Source organism: Prunus mume, unplaced genomic scaffold, assembly GCF_029339155.1.
Source record: "Prunus mume cultivar Tortuosa unplaced genomic scaffold, ASM2933915v1 scaffold29, whole genome shotgun sequence".
NCBI lineage: Eukaryota > Viridiplantae > Streptophyta > Magnoliopsida > Rosales > Rosaceae > Prunus > Prunus mume.
The window spans coordinates 40,942-53,740 of NW_028296575.1; the positions used below are offsets into that span (position 1 = coordinate 40,942).

Below are 12,799 nucleotides of genomic sequence, written 5' to 3' on the forward strand. Positions count from 1 at the left end.
ATTTGTGTTGTCCTGAAACGTTTTCTATAACGAAGGTGCTACGTCGCACTTTTTGCGCAACGAAGGAAATAAATTGGTCGCGCAAAGTCTTTCTTCACAATCTTTGCGCGACGAAATGTGCGCAGCGTAGAATTATGTGAGACTAAATTTAACTTTGCGCGACGAACTTGCCTTCGTCGCGCAAAGACTAAAATGTAGTAGTGATTTGTATTTTGTATATGATTAATATGGCGGTTTTTGCTTAGTAGTTGTTCCTTCACTAATGGCCCCTCTTTCTTCTAAAAACCATCAACCTCATGTAACCAGATCTACAATTTATAGGAGCTGAGGGATATTTTCTATTTTTCTGGGAGTTTGGGTCGGTGAGAGAGAGAGAGTGTGTGGGTCGGGATAGGTGAGTTGAGGTTTTTTCTCTAAATTCTTAGATGTCATTTTACAGAAAGGTAAATTTGTTTATAAAATTTTGAATATAAGATGGGTTAGAAAATAAGACATGGGTGAAAATAGCAGCACTCGATTTAACCAATCTTATAGCATCACTCAACTAAGTTAATAACACTTTTAACATCATGCCTTTTTTGGATATTATACACTAACACAATAATTCTACATAAAAGTTTACCAGACAGTTGACAGTGTTGTTTATACTCACAACAGTTTCACTACACTCAACTGTTTTATTTAAAAGTTGATTATTCTCAAGATAAACAACGTTTTTTGAAGTACAACAATACTCAATTGACACTACGGCTAACTCAAGGCCATTAGGTCATATTATTCAAACAGAGAATATATAAAGCACAGCTAGTTCTTTCTCATAATCCAACTCATAGGCTCATACTGGTGCCGGATCAATCAAATACGAAGCGATGCAATCGCTCATCACTTTTCCAGCATGTGTGTAGCCATCGTTTTTTTGGTAGAGGAGATCCACCACTCTTGTTAAATTAACAATACGTTCAAGGATAGGCATCGGCATAGAAGTTGGTCTAAGGAACTCCTCGTTGATATCTTTCCACGAATCCACAATTTGCTTGTTGAAGACATCAATTATCTCTTGCTCATTTGAGACCCCATATTGCTTCATGTAACAATCAATAGCACAAGCAACATGGCCTCTCTCTTTTTCAAACTGCAAAAATGGAATCCATAATCCCAAAAAAGAATCGAAGTGATGAAATAGTTATGAATTGAGAGACCTAAGTTATGTAACACAATTTAGTACGTAGTTTCTGTGTACCTTGCTCGAAACGATGTCATCCATGAGCCTAACAATGATATTGGAAGCTCTAAGAATTTTAGGGTCATTGAACAACCACTCAAAGGACTCCTTGGTTACAATATCTCCCATGCCAACTAAAGATGTAGTTGAAAGTGCGAAGCTAGCAGCAGAAGTTGCAGCAACACGCATATATTCCTCCATGCTTGGGATGCATCCTTCGTGGAACCATTTGGCCTCATCAAAGTAAGCTTTGGCAGTAGTTTTCAACTGAATATGTGGGACATAAATATTACGTAAATTAATTAAAATAGTGAAAATTAATAAGCTGTGTGTTTCTTTAATTAATTAACATACAGCTTCTTTTGCATAGTGAGCTCGGTATGCTCTTCCTTCCTTCACCATCTCCTCCTCAATTTCATTGAAAACATTCAAAAGCGCATGGAAGAATATTTGCATGTAGTCTGGCAGTCCATCCATGCAATTGGCATGCCATCTGTAAATTGCATACACCATATTCATCTGAAGCATATAAACAAAACAATTTTTTTTAATAAATAATTTCAAACCTTCGATGAATTGCTTCGGTAAAGATCTCAAGTTCTTCAAATGTACCGAATGCATCATAGATATCATCCATTACAGAAATCAGGGCAATAATTTTTGTGAGAAATTTTCTTCCAACAAGGTATTGGGGCTCAAAATAGACCCCCAAAATCCAGCAGTATAACTCCGCAATTCTGTTTCTTGCAAAAGGCATCTTCCTTCCGAAGTCTAGTTCTTTCCACCACCTAATTGACGGCATTAATTAGTGAGTTACTAACTTAATTACAGTCGGTATTCGTAATTAATCTCACATAATTAAAAGATAACCTACCTAATAATCTCACTGAGCTCTTGTTTGTGCATAGACTGAACAAGATTGAAATCTGACTTGGCAAGTTTTAATAGAGTTTCATTATGTGAAGCTTCATCTTGGTAGATGGACATGAACCGACGGGCGCATAACCTCTCGAGACTCTTTCGGAGCGGTCTCTCTAGGGCTTGAGCTATTTGTTCTGCCAGTTGATAGCTTACATGGGTTGTTGCCGACTCCAGATGTTTTGTCGTGAAAACAAGAGCCTCTTCTAGTATATCTTCGCCATGCACCCTAAGATGCGTTGCTTCATAAAAGCTTAGCATTCCCGGCACATCAGCGATTAAGCTTTCCTTGAAGCCTCCATTTTTACTTTCTTTGAACTTGTTGAATACTCCTGCTCGATTGCAGCAAATGGACATATAACACGTAAATATTAAGAAATAATGTTTGCCAAATTCAATCTCGTTACATTAATTTCTCTAATAACTTACTGCATGAAGCATTATGTCCATGTTGTCTTAGTAGCCGAAAACCAAGGGAAACATTGTATAGGTCACCATCACCATCATCATCATGGAAATGATTTGCAGCATATATATGTTTCAGTGCTTCTTCTATTTCCTTTTCAAAGTGGTACGCCACGCCGAGGCGCTGGATTGCATCAATGAGCTTCATCTGATTTGAAAAATCATCTGCACTGGTTGTGAACACTTCCCTCCTCACTGCTAGTTTCAGTTCTTCAACTTCTTGTTGCTTATGGGCATAAGTTATCTGCATCCACAAAATTGAATGAGCAAAATACATGTCAAATTTCTTTTGAAACAAAACAGAGAAACATGCATTTAGTTATTGAAACAATTTGTATGATATATAAATTACAATGTCTTCTGAATCATAATTCATAAACTGATCCCCCCAAATGCTCGGGTGGTAATTTGCTGTCCGTCGAACAATTTGATCAGCCTTAGAATTTTGTGATTGAGCAGTTGAACCAGCTTCTAGAGCCATGATTTGCACTCGTGTAAAAATGTCAGATCTTTTTTGCTCTGCAAGTATGGAAAATATTGTTCATATACTCATGTATATATAGGGAAGGGATGGAACTGGCTTACAGCACAAATGCAGAATGAGTAACTTCTTTGCTCATGGTAAAACTTCATATGGGTTCGATGTACTTTTATCTTCAACGAATGGTCCAGCGTTAGCATATTTGTGGGATATCTTTTGTAATCTCAAGTGACCCTCCACCGACCCATTGGCCAGTTTTGCAGCACATGTTTATCGTTTGTCCCTTTGCAGCGTATATATCCATGTTTTGAGCGACCAGTGACCCTCCACCGACCATTGGGAAACATGAATGTATTTTTTCACAAATGTCTCCACTGTAATATAACACATGTATCATATGTAATATATGTTATAGGCAATGAGTTTGGACGGTGTTCCTATAGGCCTCGTTTGGTCTTTTTTGAATGGGCCTTTTATCTCTGTTTGCAGTCTCAGGTTGGGCTTTAGTGTGTTTTGTGTTGGGCATATGAACAAAACAATGATCAAACTACGAACATCATCACTGGGAGCTACCGGTATATACGCAGTACATACTACATACATTTCATTTTAAGACAACACATCCTCTAACCACCCTACTCTAGTCCAAACCATCATGATTTTCTTATCCTTTCTCAAACCATTTTGGAAAGGAAAAACAAAATCCTGTCAAATCGATAATTGTTTTTTCATCTAAAATGTCAGTACAAATATGGTACTCATATAAAAAGAAAATTATATTGATGCTAAATAGATGGTTAAAATAAAGTGATACGAATATATTTATGTCATGTTACCGACTCATACACAATCTACACATAATAGACACCTATTGTAATTTGTAAGTCCACGTCTGCACGTGGATAGTGCACAAGGTTGCACAATGATCAATTTTATTAAAATTAGTGTATGATATAGAACTTCTTACAAATTACATATATGAATTTATTTCTAGGGCGACCTTAGTTAGGGGTGGCAATTTTCGATACGATCCATTACACAACTCGAATTTCACATGTATATCATTTGATATTTATATTTATAACAATTATATGCATAACTATTTTAATAATTTGCACATGTTTCTTTGCGCATCATAACCAATTCTCACATTATTGTGATTATGGTAATTATGCATTTATCGTGTCTTTTTTTTAAATTATATCCTTTACATAAATAAATAAAAGCCAAATTGAGAGTTTATTAGAAAATCCTTTCCTGGGAAACCAAACAATGGACATTTCAACAACTCGATAGTCAGTGAGCCCACAAGCAGTTCCACACACTTTTCTTAATACATATTTATATTAATGATAACATAAAACCTAAACATTATTTCAAATTCTTATTACCAAATAATGGCGTAAGATATTATAATTTGTCATTTTCTGTGAATAAAGGAGGTCCAATTCGGATACACCAACACTATATTAGCCCGAATATGGAATAGGAACAATTTTAAGAGGATATCTCTACGAACGCTTGTTCCACTAGATTCAGTCATGTCTAAGTCCTCCCTTCTTGTGCCATCGGGCAGCACCCAGTTGAAATTGTGCACTAAATTTGCCAAAGCAATCTCTTGGACAGCCATGGCAAACTGAATTCCTGGGCAACCTCTTCTGCCAGCCCCAAATGGAATGTAGTGGAAGTAATTGCCTTTATAATCTATGGCACTGTCCAAGAACCTTTCTAGCTCGAACTCGTCTGGCTTGTTGTATGACTTGGGATCTCTTCCAATTGGCCATGCATTCACTATAACTTGTGTGTTGGCTTTAATGTCGTAGCCATTTATTTGTGCATCTTGGGTCGATAGCCTGGGCAATAGCAATGGAACTGAAGGATGTAGGCGAAGAGTCTCCTTGATCACTGCCTTCAAGTAGTGCATTCCAACCAAATCATCCTCTCTAATTATGTCTGTTTTCTTGCCCACTATCCCCCTCACCTCATTCTGCAATTTTTCCATGACTCTTGGATGCCTTAAAAGCTCGGACATTGTCCACTCTAGGAGTGTGAATGAGGTATCAGTGCCACCGACAAAAATATCCTACAAGAATTTTAACGGAAAAAATCGATTAAAAATTAATGGAAAATTAGATATAAACCCAAAAGAGTTGGGGTTCATTAGGGATAACCCCACGTGTTATCTATCTATATATCTATATATGTATAGGTAGAAGGCCTTAAAAATGAAATATTCAAAATCCCTGAAAATGCTCATGCTTCAAACAAATATGTCAAATTACTAAAACACCTATGTCATGTCAACAAGTTAAAGGTATTATTGAGTAAAATGACGGAATAAGGGAACGTGAGACACAAAATGAATGCATAGGGGGGCACATTGACTCAGTTGAAACTGTAGGGGACAAATTGAGATTTTCGGTACAGCATAGGGGGCACATCAATAAATAAGCCTTAAAAAAACCGCGTTAATCCAAAATGTTTTACTTATATTAGGTATTTACAATTTTTTTTTTTTTTTAATATTACTAGTCTCTTGTCACACAACACATCTTTTTCTTTGTGTTTCTTGGCAGGCTAGCACAAGTTTGACAATAAAAAATTTCAGATATGGTTCAGTTTTTGTTAAACTTACTTATTTCTTTAGATACGATCACATAGCAAGCATAATTTAACATCATTCTTTGAACAAACTGAGTAATCCTAGCATTACTATGGTGAAAAAGATAAGGCAATCCAACACCACTATGCATGTAATGTAACAGAGAGAGCGAGAGAGAGAGTTAATTACCAAGATGACAGCCTTGATGCTAACTCTATCAATAGGAGAATCAGCCTGAAGGCAAAGCAGAACGTCCACAAGATCCTTTTGGTCCTCGTTCTTGGTAAGACCATCAAATTCATCCATATGCTCTTGAACAAGTATTTCTAAAAACTCATCGAACCGTTTAGCCAGATCGTCAAACTTGGCCTCCAAACCATTGAGACGGGCGATCCAGGCAAGCCATGGGATATAGTCTCCAATATGGATACACGACATCACCAACATCAGCTCCCCGGCAAGCTTCTTAAACGTCCTCCCACATTCCCCGCCATCGCTGTACTTCCTCCCAAGAGCCACTCTACAGATAACATCATTCGTAAGCGTCTCGAGCATTTCACTTAAATTAAACGCTGATGATCCTGAGGAGGGGGATGAGGAGCAGTGCTTAGTTATATTGTCGATCATGGATTTAGTTTCCTCTTCTCTTACCGCACGAAAAGAACGAACCCTTGTGTTGCTAAGGAGATTTAAGACGCATATACTTTTCATCTGCCTCCAATACTCACCATAAGGAGCCGAGGCCACGTCTTTAAAGTTGTAGCAAAACTTCTTGAAGAAGGTGTTCTTGGGTCTGTTGGCGAATGTGATGTCATGGGTTCTCATGATCTCGCTGGCAGTCTCATCTGAGGAGACCACAAGGACCGGCACACTTCCGAAATGGAGGAGCATGAGCGGCCCGTGGCGTTGAGCTATTGAAGAGAGCGCTGAAGGTGCTGGCCTAGTTGGTGAAGGTTTCCAATGATAGGGAGCTTTGGTGGAGAAGATGGTGATGAGTTTGCGGAAGTGGAGAACCATTTGTATACAAGGATGAGGAAAATTGCAAGAAGTGCTAAATACTTAAAGCAAAAAGGTTGCAACAAGCTTGAGAAGGTTTCATTCAGAAGATTTAACATCTTCTTCCACTTCTTAATTATTTAGGTGGTGTTGTGTTTGTGCTTGACAAATAAAAAGTTTGTAGGGTGCTCCATTTATGAATGCTCTTCATCTATTCCCGTTAATTCATATAACTGGACAAGCAGACCTGCACGTCCCATACCATGCTTATACCACTTAGTCCTGAATGCCCATTTATATTAACTAACACCCATTTCAACCATCCCATAATTTCCCTTTTGTTAGTCATCTTGTCTAACTCCCTCTCGCCAGTCCCGAATCATCCAATAAAAACCATGTGCACTGTGGGATCCCTGAGACCTGGTACCTGCCAAGAGTTAGACTCAACTACACAAAAGACTATTTCCATTACCCTATTTTCCATCATTATTTTCTCAATCCAACAACTCCAACCAATTACCATGACATGATATAATTATGCCAACATTATTCAAATAGTTCACAATACGTAAATATCTTATATCCAGAACATTATACAATACAGAGCTCACAAAATTGAATTAGATCAATCCCTGTAAAGGCTCCCAAGATATCCCTACCTCATTTCCAAAGCTAATTCCAAGTTTAGAAAATACACAAGCTGAGACCTCTACTCTTCCAGGAACTATATTCTCTCTCTCTCTCGAACTCTTACTTTGTATGCGATGCATGCATTGTGTAACCTCAATTAATACACAACGTTTGTGTGTTTTTCACAAGATGCAAATATCTTACTATATTTAAAGACTAAGTATTTGCATGTGTGTGCATGTGTCAATAGGATGAATTTGGACAAGCCACCTCAAGTTAATATGGGTTTCTACGTGTTGCTCTACCAAAATTCTATTACTAAGAATGCATATAAAACCTCCACATGCTAGCTCCATGTCCTGGGTTGTTGATAAAGAAAAAGTAACTTGATAAAACACAAACTACACGTCCACTTTAGAGCTAGTTAATTGTTTAAATACATATAAGTATATAAAGCCCCCAATGGCATATCAAGCAATAATAAACAAATATATAATTTAAATAAACCTTTTTTTTTAATTCAAAATAATATATAATATAATATATATTAAAAATATAGGGTTTCACAAAATCCAAGTGCATTGTGATTTATGATGCTGTGAAACAAGAAGCTATTACCCTCCATTTGCTTTTCGAAGCTGCAAATAGTTATGACCAAGGTATAGTGGATAATACAAATATTTCTTTATTAAGGTTTAGTTTATGTCTGGCCCGAAACATATCGTAAAGAAGTACACACATAATAATACAGCACAGCAAGCCCAACAACCATCTCTCGCAAAGACTCGTAAATCCAATCAACATGATAACATCAAATTCTTAGGAAATGACCTTATTTTTAAGATTAATTCTAAGGAATGACGCAATTCATAGAGGCACGGGTTCAATAAAAAGTGAAGCAACACTATCTTTCATCACTTTCCCAACATGTGTGTAGCCATCCTCCCCTTTATAAAGGAGATCAACCACTCTTGTTAGATTCAGAACACTCAGGAGGACCGGCATTGGCACATCAGTTGGTCTAAGGAACTCCTCGTTGATATCCTTCCACAAATCCATAACCTGTTTGTTAAAAATATCAAGCACCTCTTGCTCAGGCACCCCATATTGCTTCATGTAGCATTCAATACTAGAAGCAACATGCTCTCTCTCTTTCTCAAACTGCAAAAAGAAATACAGAATTCAATATCTTACCTAATTCTTATTTGTACCAAGGTAAGAATATCTTATTATACGTACCTCGTATCCACTAAGGTCATCCATGAGCCTAAAAATAATATTTGAAGCTCTAAGAATTCTAGGATCATTCAACAACCACTCAAAAGCTTCCTTCGTTACAATATCTCCCATGCCAACAAGAGATGTAATTGAAAGCAAGGTGTTACCAACACAAGCTGTTGCTACACTCATATACTCTTCCATGCTTGGAATGTAGTCTTTGTGCAACCATTGGGCCTCAGCAAAGTAGTTCCGGGCTTGAGCTTTAAACTATGCCATTTGTTAAAAGCATTGAAAAGTAAAAGTGAGTTGTGACTGTTGATAAAATCACATGGAACAAACCCAAAATAGATTAACAGCAAATAAAGTTGTGCATTTGCATTACGTACAGCTTCTTTTGCATAGTAAACTCGGTATGATCTTCCTTCTTTTACTGTCTCCTCCTCAATTTCGTCGTAAACATTCAAGAGGGTATGGTAAAATACTTGCATATAGTCTGGGAGTTCATCCATACAATTGATATCCCACCTGAAAATTGCATAAACCACATTCATCTTAGGATATACACACAGGTAGTAGTTATGCAACAAATAAATCAGTTTCAAATTAATTAGAAAGCAGATAATATATTTTTTCCAATTAACCTTTCAATTGCTCCAGTAAAGATCACGAGTTCTTCGTATGTGCCAAATGCATCGTAGATATCATCCAAAACTGATACCAGGGCAATCACTTTTGTAAGAATTTTTCTTGTTGCCATATAATGCGGTTCGAAATAGACTCCAACTATCCAAAAGTACAGCTCCACGATCCTATCTCTTGCAAAAGGCAGCTTCTTTTCAAAGTCCAGTTCTTTCCACCACCTATAATTAATTGACAATATTAAGTGTATAGGGTGTACTAATTGCAAACTAATTTATGTTTACATGATTCAAAGACTTACCTAGTAATCTCGCTGAGCTCCTTCTTGTGTAAAGATTGAACGAGATTGAAATCTAACTTTGCAAGTTTCAATATAGCTTCACTATGTGAAGCATCATCCTGGTAGATTGACATGTAACCCCTGGCATATACCCTCTCCAGACCCTTCCGCAGAGGTCTCTCTAAGGCTTGAGTTATCTGTAAAGCCAGTGGATTTCTTGCGTCTGTTGTTTCTGCTGACTCAAGGTGAGTGGTGGTGAAAACAAGAGCCTCTTCTAGTATGTCTTCTCCATGCTTCCTTAGATGTGCTGCTTCATAAAAGCTTAGCATCCCAGGAACATCAGCAGTTAAGCTCTCCTTGAAGTTACCATTTTTATCTTTGAACTTGTTGAATATATCTGGTTGATTGTCAGAAAAAATGGGCACATATATGAGACATAGAATAATATTACAGCCCAGAGCCACTCACATCACATTCCACAAATAAATAAATTAATTTCTTCATCCCTACCGCAAGAAACATTAAATCCATGTTGTCTTAGTAGCCGAAAACCAAGAGCAACAGTGTAGAGATCACCACCATCATAGTCATAATATGTAAGATACATACGTTGCAAGGCTTCTTCGATTTCTCTTTCGAAATGGTAAGCCACGCCAAGGCGCTGGACTGCATCAATTAGCTTGAGCTGATGTGAAAAATCACCTGCACTTGTTGTGAATACTTCCTTCCTCACTGCTACTTTCAGTTGATCCACTTGCTGCTGCATATGGTCATAAGTTATCTGCTATAACACAACACAACAAATTAAATTAGCAACTTCGTGTTATGTTACAAGTTTTTGAAAAGAATAAAATGCATATAAATAATTTGAATAACATTACAATGTTTTTTTCATCATAATTGAGGAACCGATCTCCCCAAATGCTTGGGTGATAATTTGCTGTCTGCCGAACAATTTCTGGCTCAGCACTGTGTGCTACTTGAGCGGCTACTGGGAAAGACATGGTTTGCTTTGTACTGAAACATTGCTCAAACGATTATGTATATATAGGCAAAATGATCAGGGCCGGTCATGGAATTTTGAGGGCCCTCTGTGAAATTTAAACAGGAACCTTCACATAATTTAATATGAAAAAAAAAATTACCGCCGCCTCTTCGAAACTAATTTCTCTCTCAGAGCAATTTTTAACAATAAGTGATTTTATCATAGTTTATCAAATGGGCTGGGCTTCCCAAATTTTTTTAAAAATCACTTATCACCCCAAATAAGCAATGCCAATGTGAAGACCCATATTTTAAACGGATAAAAGAAGATATTATCTTTTAGATAAACTTGGATGATATTATCTTTTTAAGATATTTATCTTTTGAATAAATTTGGACGATATTATCTTTTTAAGATATTTATCCTTTGGATAAACTTGGATGTTCTTATCCTTTTAATTTTGAAGTTTATCCTATCCCTATAACTACTATAAATAGTCGCCAGATTCTAAGTCCGAGTGCTAGGGCTTAGAATACAGATAGTTGAATCATGGGAGGCAGTTACCTGTAGAACTTCAAGCACCGAGAAGGGGTGAAATTACAGTCTTTAGGACATTGCATCAACTCTGCAAGCCTCTATCTCGAATTCAAGTTAGTTTAATTTGTTGTTTATATACTATATTCTGTATTACAGATTGTTTTAAATTTTATTTATCTAATTAGTTTAAATAGTCACTGATTGTTGTTTTCCAACAACATGAACTTATCAAACTCAATAACCATATCAATGAAAGGCTAACTCAAAGCATTTGGGTCATCTTATTCAACCAGAGAATATAAAAAGCAAAGCTAATTCTTTTTCATACACACAATCCCAACTCACAGACAGTCCTCTCATAGTGGTACCGGATCAATAAAATAACAAGCAACACCTCTTTCATGACTTTTCCAACATGTGTGTAGCCATCATCTTTTTTGTAGAGGAGATCCACGACTTTTGTTAAATTAACAATACGTACAAGGATAGGCATTGGCATAGAAGTTGGTCTAAGTAACTCCTCGTTCATATCTTTCCATGAATCCACATTTTGTTTGTTGAAGACATCAATTATCTTTTGCTCATCTAACACCCCATATTGCTTCATGTAACAATCAATAGCAGAAGCAACATGCCCTCTCTCTGTTGATTCTTTTTTCCCGTGAACACCGCTTTTGATGATCTTGAATGACTTGGATCTTATTGCTCTACAGAGTGAGGAGGTCGTTGGATCAACACCCATGCCCTTATTTAATTTTCTGGCTCGCAAAGAGGATTCTTTCAACTTTTGAACAAAATTGAATAAGTGAGCTCAGACTGGGCTCTATCAGCTTGTTCCTTCTATCCCGATTGAAAGTTACGTAGTCATGCCATTAGTGGATACAAGACCAGCCTAATAGACCTGGTGTGAGTATGTTGATTTGTTGTGTTTGCGCTTATTCTGGAGTTCTACTCAAGCCATTGTGCTCCAAGGGGGGTCTGGCTTGGATGAGTTCTTTTCTATGCGTCAATCAAGAGGACTTCAATATTCTTTCATTTATGCATGTCGGTCTGATAGATACGAGCAATACCTAATAAAACAAGGAGGGAATCAAAATTGTGGTTAATGATACCCTATTTCGGTTTAGAAACCTAATTTAAATTCAATCGGCCATTAGATCGGTTCAGGATTCCAGTCAATTCGAGCCCAATAGTATAGTTCGAGCCTGAATTAACCTTTTACTTTTGGACTAACAAGGCCCTATTTAGGCCTAGACCTCTGCTTTAGGTCCGAATGATAAATTTAAATGATACTTAGGTCCGAATGATAAATTTAAATGATACTAAGGAGGGAAGTTAAATTAATCTATAGAGATATTTAAAATATGTAAAAACAATTAAATAGCAAATACTTAATGAAACAGTTAAGATAAACTCTGAGGTCTCTTTATCTGATTTTAACTTGATAATAAGGAAGAACGAGAGTTCTGAATTTATTCATTCAACTAATTCAAAATATTGATTACAATGCAAGGAAAAACTGGAGATTTCTCTATCCAGTTAGATGAATATATGAATTCGAATTGATCCCTTGAGAGATAGACCATTTTTGGCCCATTTGAAAAATAGGGTACAAACACACTCTTTAAAGAACAGCAAAAATAGAATCCAATATTCATGATTGTAAGATTCATTTTGACTAAATTGTCCTCAACTATTTGAGCTATATAGTCCTTGTATATTTAATTGTTTGTCAGTTTTGGTCCATCTGTATGTTCCTTTGCCTTTTTTTGTCAAAACTTAGGAGTAAACGTATCCACATACGTTGCATATATTTCTCTGAC

General features: G+C 36.8%; 2 protein-coding genes and 1 pseudogene across 3 annotated transcripts; all 3 read right to left on the reverse strand.

Annotated features, from left to right (window-relative positions):
* Positions 1-638: 638 nt before the first annotated feature.
* On the reverse strand, positions 639-3,178 carry LOC103342536 ((-)-alpha-pinene synthase-like). The gene is made up of 7 exons (XM_089043793.1): positions 2,958-3,178; positions 2,570-2,849; positions 2,097-2,475; positions 1,789-2,010; positions 1,577-1,715; positions 1,241-1,489; positions 639-1,132 (listed from the first exon to the last, which is right to left on the reverse strand). Exons 1-7 carry the CDS (start codon positions 3,084-3,086, stop codon positions 836-838), a joined length of 1,695 nt encoding a protein of 564 aa, XP_088899919.1. The 5' UTR covers positions 3,087-3,178; the 3' UTR covers positions 639-835.
* Positions 3,179-4,306: 1,128 nt separating this feature from the next.
* Positions 4,307-6,803, reverse strand: LOC103326368 (cytochrome P450 736A117-like; annotated as a pseudogene). The gene is made up of 2 exons (XR_016123146.1): positions 5,878-6,803; positions 4,307-5,169 (listed from the first exon to the last, which is right to left on the reverse strand). The product of XR_016123146.1 is annotated as a cytochrome P450 736A117-like (transcript).
* Positions 6,804-7,998: 1,195 nt separating this feature from the next.
* On the reverse strand, positions 7,999-10,511 carry LOC148914236 ((-)-alpha-pinene synthase-like). The gene is made up of 7 exons (XM_089043792.1): positions 10,336-10,511; positions 9,965-10,235; positions 9,476-9,851; positions 9,177-9,395; positions 8,922-9,060; positions 8,554-8,802; positions 7,999-8,475 (listed from the first exon to the last, which is right to left on the reverse strand). The coding sequence occupies exons 1-7, from the start codon at positions 10,456-10,458 to the stop codon at positions 8,182-8,184; spliced, it is 1,671 nt and encodes a 556-aa protein (XP_088899918.1). The 5' UTR covers positions 10,459-10,511; the 3' UTR covers positions 7,999-8,181.
* Between the last annotated feature and the right edge of the window lie 2,288 nt (positions 10,512-12,799).